A 17,324-nucleotide genomic window follows, 5' to 3' on the forward strand; every position below is an offset into this window, starting at 1 on the left:
GTATTATGTCCCAAAGGGCATGCTATTCCCTAGATAGTGCACTAATATGCGCATGGTTAAAGGTAATGCACTATATAGAGGAAAGTGTTTCAGTTTGGGCACAGCCCTAATCCTGCTGCAGCTGAATAGGCTGCAGCCTGGGCCATTATTCACTTCCATGTAGTTTCCCTCCTGCCCTGCTACTCGCTGTACAGCCGGTACCACAGGATGGAGAGAGAGAGGGAGTGGTTCAGGGACACATGTGACAGTAATGGAAGGGTACTAGCCCCCAAACTGACAAACAAACCAAACAGGACATACTTATCCATTCCTGTAGGGAGCAGATAGACATAGGTGTTTGATCTAGATGTCTTTTAATTGAGGGACCTGAAATGAAACACAGACTGTTCCACCTATTTTAATTTAGTTAGATCTGCAATGACAGAGTGATACTTTGATTTTACTTGTAATAGGGGTACCTGATATGACACAGACTGTTTTTCAGATTTTACTTTCAAAACACGGTCCTGCAATGACACACAGGCTGTTCCCCAGATTTTTCTTTTGTGTTTGTAATGCCACTCTGCCAAGTGGATTGTTTGCTGGATAGTTTAGTTTTTTTCTAAAGCTCAGCCCTCTAATTTTAATGTGCAATGGAATAACTACATTGGATTATTATCCTTTAAAGGCCTTGGGATAATGACCTTAAGTGTTGTGGCTAAATATGCTTGAAAATCTATTTTCTATGTCTCAAACTCCCAATGTCCTTCTCTCTCACCCTCTTTTCCTCTCTCTTTCTGTCTCTCTCTGCCCTCAAAATGTAATCAGGCTCCTTCCCAAAAAATCCAGGCTCCTTTCTCCACTTTGTCCCTGTCAATCCTGTGTCTTTCCCCTACGAAGATGGGCCTGAGGGAGGTACTGTCAGCTAGCTGCCTTCTGTCTTTGGGGAATAGCTGCCAGTGGTCTGTAGACCCGGGCACAGTTTATGACGTTTTAAATCCGCAGCACCAGGCTGTGGTTATTGGTAGTCTATAAGCAACACAAAAGCACTCTAACCCTCTCAATATCCCCCCTGTGGGCTCTAGGTAGGCTGACTTTGTGACCATACATGGTTGAACATTGAAGGGTGAGACTCCAGGTCTGTTAGAGAAGATGGAGGGGGCGGCAGCCACAGAGGTGTGAGGATCGATGGACAGTTGAAAAGGAAATAGAGAGGCAGTCACAGGATGCCAGTGAAGCTTTGAATTCTTGTTCAGAGGGATGCGAATCACTGGCCTGGGTTGGCAGATGGTGGGGGGGTTTTTACCCGGGTCCCCTGATTTAACCCACGGAGAGGATGAATGGAAGAAATCATGGAAAATATAGAAGGAGAGAGAAGTTAAGCGAGGGAAGGAGAGTGATAGAGAAAAAGAAAGATAGAAAGATAGCAAGACAGACGTCAATGTAGTGTCTGGTGTTTTCAGGAGATAAAAGAGGTGTCAGGTGTTTCTCATACTGATTTGATTCCTGGGAGAACCTCTTTGGGTTCTATTTAGAGGCCTAAAACTGAAAAGGCTTCTAGAGGAAGAGCTGGCATGCTTCTGGGTTCTTTTTGTTCTGAGTGTGAATAAGTGTTTGCGTGTGTGGGTGTGTGAGAGACAGTGTTTGCGTGTGTGGGTGTGTCAGAGACAGTGTTTGCGTGTGTGGGTGTGTCAGAGACAGTGTTTGTGTGTGTGAGTGTGTCAGAGACAGTGTTTGCGTGTGTGGGTGTGTGAGAGACAGTGTTTGTGTGTGTGAGTGTGTCAGAGACAGTGTTTGCGTGTGTGGATGTGTCAGAGACAGTGTTTGCGTGTGTGGATGTGTCAGAGACAGTGTTTGCGTGTGTGAGTGTGTCAGAGACAGTGTTTGTGTGTGTGAGTGTGTCAGAGACAGTGTTTGCGTGTGTGGGTGTGTCAGAGACAGTGTTTGTGTGTTTGAGTGTGTCAGAGACAGTGTTTGCGTGTGTGGGTGTGTCAGAGACAGTGTTTGCGTGTGTGGATGTGTCAGAGACAGTGTTTGCGTGTGTGGGTGTGTCAGAGACAGTGTTTGCGTGTGTAGGTGTGTCAGAGACAGTATTTGTGTGTGTGAGTGTGTCAGAGACAGTGTTTGCGTGTGTGGGTGTGTCAGAGACAGTGTTTTTGTGTGTGAGTGTGTCAGAGAGTGTTTGCGTGTGTGGATGTGTCAGAGACAGTGTTTGCGTGTGTGGGTGTGTCAGAGACAGTGTTTGCGTGTGTGGGTGTGTCAGAGACAGTGTTTGTGTGTTTGAGTGTGTCAGAGACAGTGTTTGCGTGTGTGAGTGTGTCAGAGACAGTGTTTGCGTGTGTGAGTGTGTCAGAGACAGTGTTTGCGTGTGTGTGGGGGTGTCAGAGACAGTGTTTGCGTGTGTGGGTGTGTCAGAGACAGTTTTTGTGTGTGTGAGTGTGTCAGAGACAGTGTTTGTGTGTGTGAGTGTGTCAGAGACAGTGTTTGCGTGTGTGGGTGTGTCAGAGACAGTGTTTGCGTGTGTGGGTGTGTCACAGACAGTGTTTGCGTGTGTGGATGTGTCAGAGACAGTGTTTGCCTGTGTGGGTGTGTCAGAGACAGTGTTTGCCTGTGTGGGTGTGTCAGAGACAGTGTTTACTGTCAGCAGGATACTGATGACGTTCCTAATGGAATGTAATCACCTCTCAATTAGAGTTAAACGTGACTAAGCAACACCAGGATAGTGGTCACACTGGAGTTCAATGGACTGTATTTGAAATAAGATTTCTGAGAGGAGATTAAAGTGACTCCAAACTCTCGCTCTAAAGATGCCAAGCCCATTCAGGGGTGAGAGGTCTGACAATCGGTTTTCAGGTGCAAGAGAGAAAAGGGAGAGACGGGAGAAAGAATTAATAAAATTCTGGCTATGGGAAGAGTGTAACCAGTGGAGCACAAACCAAATTTTAAACAGAACTAATAAGAGTTTATTTTCCCTTACCATTCATACCTGGACCATTTTCAAATTATCACAGCGATGTTTGTCAAAATATAACATTTGATAAGTCTTTATCCTTTGTAAACATTTGTTTGTGATGTAAGCTTAGAGTTTCTGATTATTTAATCATTTTTTTGGCCCTTTCTCCCCCCTAACTTCGCTCTGCCTCATTTCCGCTACTCCCAGTGGACTAAGGATGGTTAATGCAGAGATTTGTGCTCTGAGGCACATCTGATGCTGCTCCAGTTTTTATCACACTGCTCGCGCAACTGCAAGGTTTATACCATGACACTTATGTGCTGGAGGAAACACACTCCAGGGTCTTCTACCCTAATTGACTTCTCAGGCATCCAAGTTGCCACAAGGAGGCGGTAGAATGCAATGAGTCATGTCAATCAAATTAGATCATTAACCCCAGAAAAATGGACAGTACTGCTTATTGCACCAACCTCTGTGGGTCCCTGCAGGATTTGAACCCTTATACTGCAATGAGAGACCTAATTGCAAGGAAGCAGCTTTGCCGCTGCACAATTCACGCTATGTTTATTTAAAAAAAAAAATGTCATCCTTATTAATGTTCTTTTGGTTTGCAGGGTAAACAATTGTTTCCCATGACATTGAAATTAAATTAATTCAGGGAGAATAAGAGACAAACAAGGGGAAAGGGAGAGAGAAAGAGATGGAGAGAAACAGAGGGAGAGGAAGCAAAGGTATGGTAGAGACAGAGACACAGAGCCAGAAAGAGTGCATTGGTGATAGAGGCTAATGATTATAAAAGTTTTCAGAAGCTAATTGACCTACTAATGTTAATGCCCTTGTCCATTGTTATGCAAATAGCTCTGCCTCAGCAGGAACACTTGGGAATGAAGTGTATATGACTTCACTTATCTTTTAAAACACTCTGTACTTTATCAATCACATAACGAAAAGCCAGTTGAGCTTGCTATCTGAAAAACCAGTAACGCTTAATAAAGTCACCATTGTGAGTTCAATTCAATAGAATTGCCTGTCCCTATTATGACAGCCACCAGCAACATTTTAAATGACACCTGTTTTGTTTCATGTACAAAGGCTTTCTGGTCAACAACCTCGGTAGCACACATGGCTGTTGAGTGTGTGTCATTTGGAGTGTAATTGAAGGTTTCAGATTAAAGGGTATTCATTTAAATTTAAGGGACGTCAGGAGAGAAATCATCAGTATGGTGCCTGAGGGTCATTAATCACAGCACTTGTTTTTGTGTTGTGTTCAGGTGGCACGTTTGTCGTGGCAGACAAGACGGGGATTTGGTGCGCGCGCTGAGTAGAATACAGAATGAACACACTGAGAAAGAGGCACACATGGATTCAGGGTGCGGAGTTTGTGTGTTTGTGCGCGTGTGTGAAGAGCTGAATATACACAAGGGCCAGGGCTGCGGTTCACAAGATAGAGTCACTTACCTGTGCGGAACGAAGAGTGGATTGGGAATGGAACAGTGCCAACGACCCAAATAGCGTTGAGCGAGTGTGCCCGCTGGATGAACGCAGTCTTTTTATGTTTCTAAAAATTCGGGGGGAGGGGGGCTTGCGTTTGGATGTTTTGAGTGAAGGTCAATTTGGACTTTTAATTCCTACGCTTTTTGTGTTTCTCACCAGGATTTTATTACTGAAGCTCAAAGGAAAGATAAAGTGAAAGTATGTGCCAAGAAAATGACTCCCAGAGATCCAACAAGTGTCTGAATGAATATTCTGACTCTGCGTTTAGCCTACGACTGGACTAAAACAGAGGATTTAAGCACGCTTAATAATCTAATTTTCTTTGTCTCTCGCTTACTGCAGTGAGAAAACCCGCTGTTTGGATTCGCTTGTTGCTCTGAAACCTCTCTGGCGGTGTCTCATCAGATGGAGCCGCCGTGATGTATTTTGTTCAGTTAAGAAGCTAACCATTAGTGTGGCATTGTTGCCAATTTTCAATAGTTACAGATTAATTTCTTCCGTCTAGGGTAGATACATTTTGCGAGTAACATACAACTGTTAACTCTCCAGAGAAATACAAAAGGTACTGTGACATACATGTCACGTTTAGGCAACTGAAGGAATTAAATGATCCAATCCTGTCTCCTGCCTCTGAAACCTGTGGCCAAAGCGGATACTTGCTATCAATGGACTTAACCATCCGCACCCTATTTGAAAGTGGGGGAAAGTTGTGAACGACTCACCGAAGAACCACTCTATGAAGACCAGGGCACAGGTGGTAACCCCAGACCGTCACCGCAGCCATGCCTATCATGCATCCAATCAACTCCAATTTGATGTACCGGGGCATCTGCACCATCCCGGACATGCTCGCCTACCGAGCACCGGTCACACTGCCCGAGGACGAGGTGGAAGGTGAGGATTCGATTTTACCTGTTCCTCGGTTATCACCTCTGCGAGTATTTGTTTGCCCAGTCAATACATAATCATGAACCTATCGATGTATGAGTAAGTGTCAGGTTCAAGCTATTTAACTCAGTATGTTCTACTTGGGTTGGCGTTGAGGTAACGTGTGTAATAACCAAGGAGCGAGCAGAGTTTCTTCAGGCTGTGTCCCTATTCGGTTCAGAACCACGGACAGCGCCGCTCAGACCGTCCGTATTTAAAATCAGTCCCTACCCTTACTGCGTTGACAAGGTGTTTTATACAGCTGTCCACTGTAGATTGCGAATCACAGAAATGTAGTTGCTTTTCTACCATAACTTTATAATTTAATACCCGATGAATTTATAAATTAATTTGATCATTAATCACTGGGCTACATTTGTGGGAATAAAGCCTGTTATGTTAGCCGGCTCACGGGAAATTGTGAAAAGAGTGGGTCGTCCACAGCTTCATAAGACATTGATGAAATAATGAGATGTAATTTATTTTATCATTGTGACACACTGTGACAAACGGTGGACATATATTACTGATCTGAAGGGGACATAATGCCATACAAGGAATTCTCCCACCTGGTGTGAACTCATGCCTCAGTCAGAGACTAAGCAGTATATTTTCTAATGAGAAGGCAATCTCAAATTAAATCTGGCATTCCTACTATTTCAGAGGCCAGTGTCACTGGGAACCCCCTGATACACATTTACCTATGACATAATGTATATATTTACATGAACAGCCACTGAAATCAGTGAGCCTAGTAGACAAGTAACCACCTAGAGATCCCCTGAAGATGTCATCTCTACGAGAGAATCCTGTTCGTGTCCGACATCTCCCATTGCACTCCTGCATTCAGTGTGGCTGGCTTGGTACAGACTCACACACAGTATGCACTACAACACTCCCACATTACAACATTGAAACCCAGTCGAATATCTTGGTGAATGAGAAATCTGAGTAATGCACACATTGTATGACATGCTGCAGCTTCTAACCGACTACAAAATGTTACACCTGTTTAGAATCAGTTTTTCACCTGAAGTCAATCTCCCTGAACTGAAAGGCAACACGCATCTCCTATTCCAGGGCTGTATTCCATGTTGTGGTGTCTGGTCGGCTTAACGTGGAATCATACACTACAACACACCCACTGACAACTGGCCTTGTCATCTGATTTAGGTTTGTGGATCAGCTAAAGTTCATTTCTAGCTTGGATTTCAAATGGAACACAATTATAGTTTTGAGTGCAACAGGGTGGGGGTTTGGGGTGGAGTTCTTAAGTCACTTGCCTCCCTCTGCCGTCTTGGAACTTAAGGTCGGCAGCATTCGTCTGTGTGGTTGAGGTTTGACACATTGACTTAAATATGATATAGTATTGTGCTGCTTTGTGGTGAGAAAAGGTGATTACTGGTGTACTGTAAAACCATTGGTGTGAATCAAGAAAGGCTGCATGCAAAAGTGTCAGCAGATTGTTTTATTAGATATTATATTATTTGTGTTTCGTTTGACAGATCTTGGATTTGTTAGGGTTACCAGTGTGGAAATTCCCTGGGACTAAAACATGATTAACAGTTTTTTTAATGTGGGGTAATATGAATGCACAGACCCCCCCCCCCCCCCAACCTTTTAAAACAAGCAAGCGCACACACCTTGGGCTTGGTACAGCACAGGAAACATGTTCAGTTACGTATTTTACTTTAAATTCTAAAAGCTGGTTAAAGAAAGTGAATATGAATACCATCATATGTTGTTTGGGAAGATGGGTGGTAGAGACTGACCTCATGAGAAATGATCTTACATCTAAAGAGTAGGTCAAAAGATGTATCCATGCTGTGGGTAGTTGAAGGATACATGTCTCTGTCACAGTCTCTACTATTGTAGCAAATAGGACAGTATAGAAACCAACAAATACCAACCTAATCTTCACATGTGCCAAAACTGCAGCAATCGAATTATGCTATGGCTTGACGTTTTATTTTCACTATGTGTCACTGTATCTGTTATTTTGCTATGGCTTTCATTTTTAAATACACCGCAAGGTGTTGCCTCTTAGCTGTCAGTCAAACTCAGCAATAGTGAGGAAGATATAGCATTAAGGTCAAGCATAGGGATTAAAACTGAAACCATTTGAAAGTTAAGTTTAGGCATTCATTCTGAATGGTTAAATTAAGGTTAAAGTTTTGGGAAAGCCTGAAAAGAAATCAGCATTAAACAAAAATACAAGCACCCAGCGCTAGCACTAGGATTGTATAAGCCACCCTCAGAGTCCAAGTCATATCAACCCCAGCCACAAAATCCTAGCAAGCCTTCAGCCTACTAGATGGTTACACAGTAAGAACTCACTTGCCACTATAGTTGGGCATATAGTTTTTACATTTCACCAGTACAAACTCAATCCGGTGCCTGCAGAATAGTCCCTGATAATTGGTGGTGAAAAACAGGTTGGAGTCTTTAACACCTAGATTACCCCATGTAGATTTGTTCTCGAAAAGACTGAAGAGGAGTTTCAGAAATACGTTACATTGGGGTGTCATTTGGATTGTCTTTCTTTAGTCTACCCTTTCACTCCCACAACAGTGACATCCAAGGGTATCACATTCCTTCAGAGAAAATACATGACATCAAATAGAAATGTATTTGCACACCAATTGCATGAAGAGGCATATGGGAGAAAACAGGTCTGCATCATACCTATTGAGTTATTCCAAATTAGCTTTGAAAGGTTATTAGCAAATTTTTTTTAAAAGGTCCACTAAAGTAACATGATCAGCCCATTAAAATCGCCCACTTCCTAGAAAACAACTGTTCTAAAATATCACACATATCTCCAGCAATCACTATCCCAAACACATTGAGGTTGAGGTGTTCATGCAGATCATTTAGGAGTACGCATATGTACAATTGAAACAAGTTAAGACTTTTTTGGAGATTTCAGTTGAATGAAACTGTGACTGTTGTTCTTTTTCAATATACAGTATGTAATTCAAACGGGTCACAATTTCTAGTTGTTTTCGAGTAATTCATGTTTTCTTCTGTTGGCAGTCTACAAACCCATTGGTGTCTTTGAACAAACACTGTTTGGTTTCGCTTCATTCTAATGATATGAGACAAAAGGGAAATCACTGGCTCACTGCAATCGGACTCTTTCACAAAGAACTAAGCCGTTCAAGCTTTACTCCCAAATCAGTGCCAGCCGCATGGCCGCAGCGGGTAGCGTTCAGACAGACAGAATTATAGAGAAATCCTCTTCAGCCGCTAATGATCACAATGTCTTTTAGAATGATCTGAATGCGTCCTTTTCAGCGAGCACTGATCTTCATGATCACAATTGCAGGCTCATTCCAAAATCATTTTGGAATCATCTGTCAAGCTCCTGAAAGAAGCAATATTGCACCATTTCGCCATCTCTCTCTGTGACTAAATAATCAAAAAAACTCTGCAATGTAAAGTCTCTGGGCTAACGCATCAAGTAGCCTATGCAGAGTCTCTTGAGATAAGGGCTGAATAGTTTCTGGTTGTCAGAGATGTTAAACGCATCAGCGCCAGTCTGCCGATTTGGGAGGTAGACAGCTTCGGCTACGACGGGTCAAATAGCTCATTCGTGTGTGTGCTTGTGTGTGCGTAAGGGAGAGAGAACGGGTTGGGTGACTTTTAATGACACACACACAGCCAATAGCTTGATTTTCAATTACCAGTTTGGACACTCCAGGGATTGGGGAGGGGAGTAGGAGGCAACTAGCATCACTCTCCCAGTGGCTGAGAGGATTGTCAAAGGCTAAAATTGGAAGAGAATATATATATTTTTTATCTTGCTCTGAAGGCTTAAATGTGTGTGGGATTAAATACTGCCAATGTACAACAAGACCAGGTGTTGTCGACATTTTCTCCACACTGTCAGGAGGCAACAATCAAAAAACTGATTCCTGTCTTCAGTGGGCGTCGGAGTGAGTTTGATATTGAGGCAGACATAATTAATATTTTTCACAAAGTGATCTTAGTAGTAGAGGGACCAGTAGTGGGGTGGGGGTGGGCATGGAGGTGTGCATGTCCCCTCTGTCTCACTCCTACGCCCTAGCCTGTCATCCTCAGGTATGATGAGAGCCAGGCGTATGCCCAGGAAGACCAGACACAGGGCTCATTGGGGTTAACATCTATGTAATTCATTCTCAATTATGTTTCAAGGGAATAAGGTGGCACCCAGCACAGATACGCGAACACATTTTTCTCAAATGCTTTACATTTAAAATGAACAGCGGGGTCTACTACATATTGATATTTTAATATTGCATTATTATCCTTGTTTTTGCATGTACTTTGATTAATTCACCTTAGCTACGCAAATATCAAACACATTTGGAAACAGGGTTTATCCCACGTTTTTAATGTAATACAGTCATGTAGTAAAACAAGAAACCAGTCAAGCCTAGTTCAGCCGGTGGGCCATAAAAAGGATTTATCGTTGTGGCCCTCCCGAGATTCAAACCTGGATTACCCACGTGAAATGCTGTGTCTTTAATCACTACACCACCAAGCTATACATCTGCTGGGTGTTGGTATAGCCTCTTGACATTATATCATTCTGTCACGCATTAACATCACATCAAGTTTGAATATTTCTTTAGACACCATTAACCATTGAGTAACTGAGTAACATTTCTTATTAAGTTTTCCTCCACCACAAATAGCATCTATGAAATGTATGGCTTTTGCCACTGGCCATTTTAACAGCTTATTAGCCAGTAACAAGCTTACTGGTATCTACTAACTTCCTAGGAATATTCATAAGAATTTAGCAGAATTGGGTGAGACTGAAGATTAACTTTTCCCTGCCAAAGCTATTTCATTTCATGTCACAAAAACATTAGTTTTTCTATCATTTGTGAATGACATTGATACAATAACTATAGGTGATGATAACTGACTTCTTGTCAAGTGAAAAGACAAGAGAATCATGGAAACCCCAACTCTTTTACTGCACAAGAGGTTTTGATAAAGCTTATATTATTACCCCCAAAAGCATGCACATACGCGTACTTCAAAAAACTACCAGAATCAGTCACAATATAATTGTATTAATATAGTTTTATTCTAGGCTTACTATAATGTAGATGCTGAAGCTTACAGCCAGCCAAGTGTTTTATTATCCAGAACAAATCTAAATGCATATTTTGTTTTGACTGTGAGGAGATTTGATCGTGGAACCTATAGCTTGCGGGGCAAAAAAGTTTCAAAAAAGTTGGGAAAGGGATGTTTACCACTGTGTTGCATCAACTCTTCTTTCAACAATACTCTGTAAGCATTTGGAAACTGAGAAGACCAATTGCTGTAGTTTTGAAACTGAAATGTATTCCCATTCTTGCTTGATATAGGGTTTTCAAAAAGCGCCAAATGTTTTCAATGATCTTGATCTTGACTCTTTTAGTACGGAGCCATGCTTTTGTAATACATGCAGAATGTGGTTTGGCATTGTCTTGCTGAAATAAGCAAGGCCTTCCATGAAAAATACCTGTATATATGGTTCAGCATTAATGGTACCTTCACAGAGTCACCCATGCCATGTGCACTAATGCACCCCCATACAATCACACATGCTGGCTTTTGATCTGTTCGCTGATAAGATGCAGGATGGTCCCTCTCCTCTTTAGCCGAAGGACGAGGAGTCTGATTCCCAAAAATCATCAGACCACATGACAGTTTTCCACTTCGCTTATCCACTTCGTCTATCTTTAATGAGCTCGAGCCCAGAGAAGGTGGCAGCGCTTCCTTATCTTATTTGTATGTGGTTTCTTCTTTGCATGGTTGAGTTTTAACCTGCATTTGTGGATGCAGCAACGTACTGTGTTCACAGACAATGGTTTTCTGGAGTGTTCCTGAGCCCATGCCGTGATGTCCACTACAGAATCCTGTCTGTTTTTGACGCAGTGCCGCCTGAGGGTCCAAAGTCCTTGTCCCTTGTGTACAAAGATTTCTCCAGATTCTCTGAATCTTTTAATGATGCAATATACTGTAGATGATGAGATCCCCAAACTCTTTTAAATTTTACGTTGAGAAATATTCTTAAATTGTTGCACAATTTTCCCACGCAGTCTTTCACAGAGTGGTGAACCCACCCGTATCCTCACTTCTGACAGACCCATCCCCTGTGGAATGATCTTTTAATACCCAATCATGTTACTGACCTGTTGCCAGTTGACCTAAATAGTTGTTTGATATTCCATGAGGTTTAGTTTTTTAGCATTACACAACGTTTGCAGTCTTTTGCTGCCTCTTTCCCAACTTTTCTGAAACATGCTGCTGGCATCAAATTCAAAGTGAGCATATATTTTTCCAAAAACAATAAAATGTCATCCGGACTAAAGAAGACAAGGACGACCCAAGTTGTTATCAGCGCTCAGTTCAGAAGACTGCATCTCTGATGGTATGGGGTTGCATGAGTGCGTGTGGCATGGGCACATCTGGAAAGGCACCATCAATGCTGACAGTTATATCCAAGTTCTAGAACAACATATGCTCCCATCCAGACATCGTCTCTTTCAGGGAAGACCTTGCATTTTCCAACATGACAATGCCAGACCACATACTGCATCAATTACAATGTCATGGCTGCATAGAAGAAGGATCCGGGTACTGAAATGGCCAGCCTGCAGTCCAGATCTTTCACCCATAGAAAACATTTGGCGCATCATAAAGAGGAATGTGCGACAAAGAAGACCTAAGACAGTTGAGCAACTAGAAGCCTGTATTAGACAAGAATGGGACAACATTCCTATTCATAAACTTGAGCAACTTGTCTCCTCAGTCCCCAGACGTTTGCAGTCTGTTATAAAAAGAAGAGGGGATGCCACACAGTGGTAAACATGGCCTTGTCCCATGTGTTGATGCCATGAAATTTAAAATCAACTTATTTTTCCCTTAAAGTGATACATTTTCTCAGTTTAAATATTTGATGTGTCTTCTATGTTGTATTCTGAATAAAATATTGAAATTTGAAACTTCCACATCATTGCATTCTGTTTTTATTCACAATAGTACAGTGTCCCATCTTTTTTGGAATCAGGTTTGTAGACTGAGAGACCATTTAAAGGCCTTTGCAGGTGTTTTGGGTTAATTAGCTGATTAGAGTGTGGCACCAGGTGTCTTCAATATTGAACCTTTTCAAAATATTCTAATTTTCTGAGATCATGAATTTGGGGTTTTCATTAGTTGTCAGTTACAAGTTTCACTTTTTGAATGGAATTACTGAAATAAATCAACTTTTTGATGATATTCTAATTTTATGACCAGCACCAGTATATACACTGCTACATTTTTTTGAGGAACAATAAAATCACACAACGGGTCTCGATGAACAAATTATATTAAAGATCAAACTCTTTACTGTACATTGTTGCGGACAAAATGACGTAACAACGGTCATTGGAAATCAAAAACAACAACTGATTGAGGGCTGGATTGAAATCACAGGCTGTTCCAACTTGTGTGAATTTCATCACTGCAACTCATAATGTGACATAAAGGGCACTTCATCACATTTCCTCACAGATATGGGCACCCATGAGGAAGGGCACCCAGAGGGCACTTCATCACGTTATTTTTCACATAGGGACACCTTTCGGAGAGCACTTAATAGAGAGGCGAAGGGAAGGAAAAGACATGATAGAAAAAAGTGTACAAGCAATAGGGTTAACCGCACCCTGGAGAGAATTGTGAAACAAAACTCATTCAAAAATGTGGGCGAGATTCACAAAGAGTGGACTGCAGCTGGAGTCAGTGCTTCAAGAACCACCACGCACAGACGTATGCAAGACATGGGTTTCAGCTGTCGCATTCCTTGTGTTAAGCCACTCTTGAACAAGATACAGCGTCAGAAGCGTCTCGCCTGGGCTAAAAACAAAATGGACTGGACTGCTGCTGAGTGGTCCAAAGTTATGTTCTCTGATGAAAGTAAATTTTGCATTTCCTTTGGAGATCAGTCCAGTCCAGTATAAAGTTTCCACAGTCAGTGATGGTTTAGGGTGCCATGTCATCTGCTGGTGTTGGTCCACTGTTTTCTGAGGTCCAAGGTCAATGCTGCCGTCTACCAGGAAGTTTTAGAGCACTTCATGCTTCCTGCTGCTGACCAACTTTATGGAGATGCAGATTTCATTTTCCAACAGGACTTGGCACCTGCACACAGTACCAAAGCTACCAGTACCTGGTTTAAGGACCATGGTATCCCTGTTCTTAGTTGGCCAGCAAACTTGGCTGACCTTAAACATATAGAAAATCTATGGGACAACATATGCTCCCATCCAGACATCGTCTCTTTCAGGGAAGACCTTGCATTTTCCAACATGACAATGCCAGACCACATACTGCATCAATTACAATGTCATGGCTGCATAGAAGAAGGATCCGGGTACTGAAATGGCCAGCCTGCAGTCCAGATCTTTCACCCATAGAAAACATTTGGCGCATCATAAAGAGGAAGGTGCGACAAAGAAGACCTAAGACAGTTGAGCAACTAGAAGCCTGTATTAGACAAGAATGGGACAACATTCCTATTCATAAACTTGAGCAACTTGTCTCCTCAGTCCCCAGACGTTTGCAATCTGTTATAAAAAGAAGAGGGGATGCCACACAGTGGTAAACATGGCCTTGTCCCAACTTTTTTGAGATGTGTTGATGCAATGAAATTTAAAATCAACTTATTTTTCCCTTGAAGTGATACATTTTCTCAGTTTAAACATTTGATATGTCATCTATGTTGTATTCTGAATAAAATATAGAAATTTGAAACTTCCAAATCATTGCATTCTTTTTTTATTCACAATTGTACAGTGTCCCAAATCTTTTGGAATCAGGTTTGTATTTTATGTCGAATATAGGGTATACATTATTTGCACATCATTGCATTCTGTGTTTATTTGCATTTTATACAAATTTGTATATACAGTAAAGTTAAACATGTATAGCATTTGCCTAGGAACTTAAAAGATAGAAAATGTATGAGTTCAATATACAGCTTATACAACTCTAGACCCTGTTTGACTTAATTGGTTTGAGTCTGTAAAATTGTCACTACCTGTACTAATATATTTGAAGGGAAAAATATTTGACAAAAGATGGTACACTTGGGTTTACAGTGAATCTCCGAAGGCAGAGACACAACATGGTTCTGCTCATGTGCTTTACAGCAGAGAAGACACATTATATCTCATTGAAGTGATCAACCATGAGATGCATTGGGATCACTGTGGATATGGGCACAATGTTGGCTGGTCTACAGTGGCATAACGCCCCAAAACCAATTGTTGTCTACTGTGTTTTTTTTCCTCGCTTACATCCAAAAATAACATTAAACGCTAAACACCATCTGCAAGCCAGCTAGCATACACACTGTAGCGTCTATACAGGGCCTAGGCAAACAATGCTAACCTTTTATTATTGTCAGTCTAACAAAATGCTTACTCAGTGAATGTATCGAGAGACACTTTTGGGATGAACTGTTTTACAAACGCGACCAAAGTAAAATGCCCGGAGTCATCTAAATCAAAATCAACCAAATCAACAGAAGCACTTTTCACGCCTGAGGCATGGTGATGGGCTTCCCCTTGTTTCACAAACAAAACCTAATGGCTGTCAACTAGAATGAGATCCTATTGGGTGTTTTCCCGCAGAGGCAGGAACCTAAAGCAGCACTAATACAAAGTGATTTCAAATAGAACACAGATATGAAGACTCTCTATGAGCATCTATGAGTCACATAATACTAGTCAGCTCTTTAAGTAGCTATAGGAAAGACCTGTTTAACTCTTTCTTATTTTATACCAGGTTGTAGATTTTACCTCTGCAAAAGAGCACAAAACCACCCTGTAGCAATGTTTTCCCAATAACACTGACAGCCCGTGAGGCTATTTTGAAATTTCATGCTGCCCCACTCACTCGTCGAAGCAGAAGAAACATTGACATCTGATAGCCTCAAGGAGAGAGTTTGCTTTCCAGTTCTGTGTAAATACTTGAGTGAATACAAATGAAGATATTTAAAGACTCTGGCATACGCTCAGTAGGCTACGGCGGAAATTATGCACATAACGTATGCCTGTGCAAGATTTGTGGGTGTTGCGGGGGTGAATTTTCAAGGGGTCAAACCATCCAATGAAAATATATGCTTCCATGGTGATGAGGACAAAAACATACCAGTGACCCATATCCGTGGCAAAGATGTCGGCTTGTTTTCAAGTTCTCTGAGTGCAGGAGTACCAAGCACACAGCAAGGTTCTAAAATAGCATCTTGTTAATCATTGACAATCTACCATCACTTTAGTCGACCTTAAACTTGACTTATCTTATCCAGTTACCATAGATCCAATTACCATTTACCACAAAACGTATCCAATTGCTATAGAAACAAATATGTTGCCCATAAAGCATAAAAAACAGCAACTGAAGTTAAAGTTCTATCATATAAATTTTATTTAATGGCCAGGCAACACTGGGCCATCAAGCTTTTTCTCTTCTTTCAAAGTCCTGTGACAACAGATGTGTCTTCACATGTCAGTAATTCAGAATTATTTTGTGTACATCAATCAAAAGGTTGTTGTTATTTCGTTGCCTACCACAGCATCAGAGATGTATTTGAGACCTTAATGCCATGCTGCTCAACAGAGGCGTTGCTAAAATCAAAATACATTCAGGGCTTAGCACCCCCCCCCCCACCCCACCCAGGACAGAAAGTACAGGGTTTTGAACGTACATGCGGAACATTTAGATGTACACGCTAGCGGCCTAGACATCTACAATCAGAATTATAGATGAATAGATCAGGGGCTATTCCTTTATTATAATTTTTTTGGTCCATTTGAGATCCGGGGCTATTCATAAAAGAACAGGGGCCATAGCCCCGGACGCCCAGGCCTAACGACGTCACTGCTGCTCAGTAGAGTTTGCACTGCAGTCAACAACTGGACAACGGCTTTGATGACTCCTTTTCTGAAGGGTAGAATACGGACAGGTTAAAGGCTGCAACTTGTTTGACCGAGGGTAAATACCATTTTCTCATTCATGTTTTTGTAGTTCTGCTTATTGATGAACCAAGCAGCAAAATTAACCTCATGTTTATAGTAGGGGGATTCAAAGTGCACATGAAAGATGGACAATGTGTCTTCTGAAACAGAGAGATAGCAATATGTAAATACAACAGCGTCCCTTGGTAACATTAAATAAATGAGAAAACTGAACAGAAATCAAAAAGTTGACACAGCAATCTTTGTCCCCCCCCGGAGAGCATCCTCCAGATCCTGAAATAACGCACCCCACGCCGACGGATTCAGACTCGTCACTGTCGCCCGCCCCTGTTAGCGTTTGACAGCTACATCTCATCCAGTAAGAGATTTATGGCTTCTTTGACAGGCTGCGAGAGAGGGTTACATTTCAATTTGTCCCCTAAAATGCATCGTCTGTCACTGCTGATGAAGAAATGCTACTTGACATACATACCTGGTGTAGCTGGTGATCACGCTGTTCTGTACATCGGGGCCATGCCTCAGGATATTTTTTTATTTTTTTTTCAGGACTTAAATGGACAGTAAATGGAATGGGCCTAGAATCTAGAGAAGATTGACATGGAGACTACATCCATCCAACCAAATGGAAAAGATATGGCAAAGGGCTCATGAGACTTCATATTTTAGTCCTTTTATAGGCTGGTTGGAACGTCGCTGCCTGGCCTCGATGCAATGATATAAAATGAATATGTAACAAAACTGAATGGTAATGTCCGCTCATACTGTATAATTCTGTTTCTATGTCCACGAACCTTACAGTGAAAACATTGAAAGGATGTGGTAGGACGTGAGGTATTTGTAACATTCATCAAGAATGAATGTATAATTATCATTGATTTATATTTTAAGAATTGAGATAGACAACATTACTTAACTTCTAGCAGATGGTGTATAAAATGATTTGTTTCTGAATGGACTGATTCATTCATTTT

General features: G+C 41.6%; 1 protein-coding gene across 1 annotated transcript in view; it reads left to right on the top strand.

Moving 5' to 3' along the window:
* The first annotated feature begins 4,277 nt into the window (after positions 1-4,277).
* LOC105024690 (calcium-binding protein 7) overlaps positions 4,278-17,324 on the top strand; it is a 31,766-nt gene continuing 18,719 nt past the window's right edge. The window contains exon 1 of the mRNA XM_010894778.3: positions 4,278-5,320. Within this exon, the coding sequence (XP_010893080.1) occupies positions 5,209-5,320 (112 nt within the window). The 5' untranslated portion in view covers positions 4,278-5,208. The remainder of the gene's footprint in view (positions 5,321-17,324) is intronic.

The sequence above is a fragment of the Esox lucius genome, chromosome 13 (genome assembly GCF_011004845.1).
Source record: "Esox lucius isolate fEsoLuc1 chromosome 13, fEsoLuc1.pri, whole genome shotgun sequence".
NCBI classification, from domain to species: Eukaryota; Metazoa; Chordata; class Actinopteri; order Esociformes; family Esocidae; genus Esox; species Esox lucius.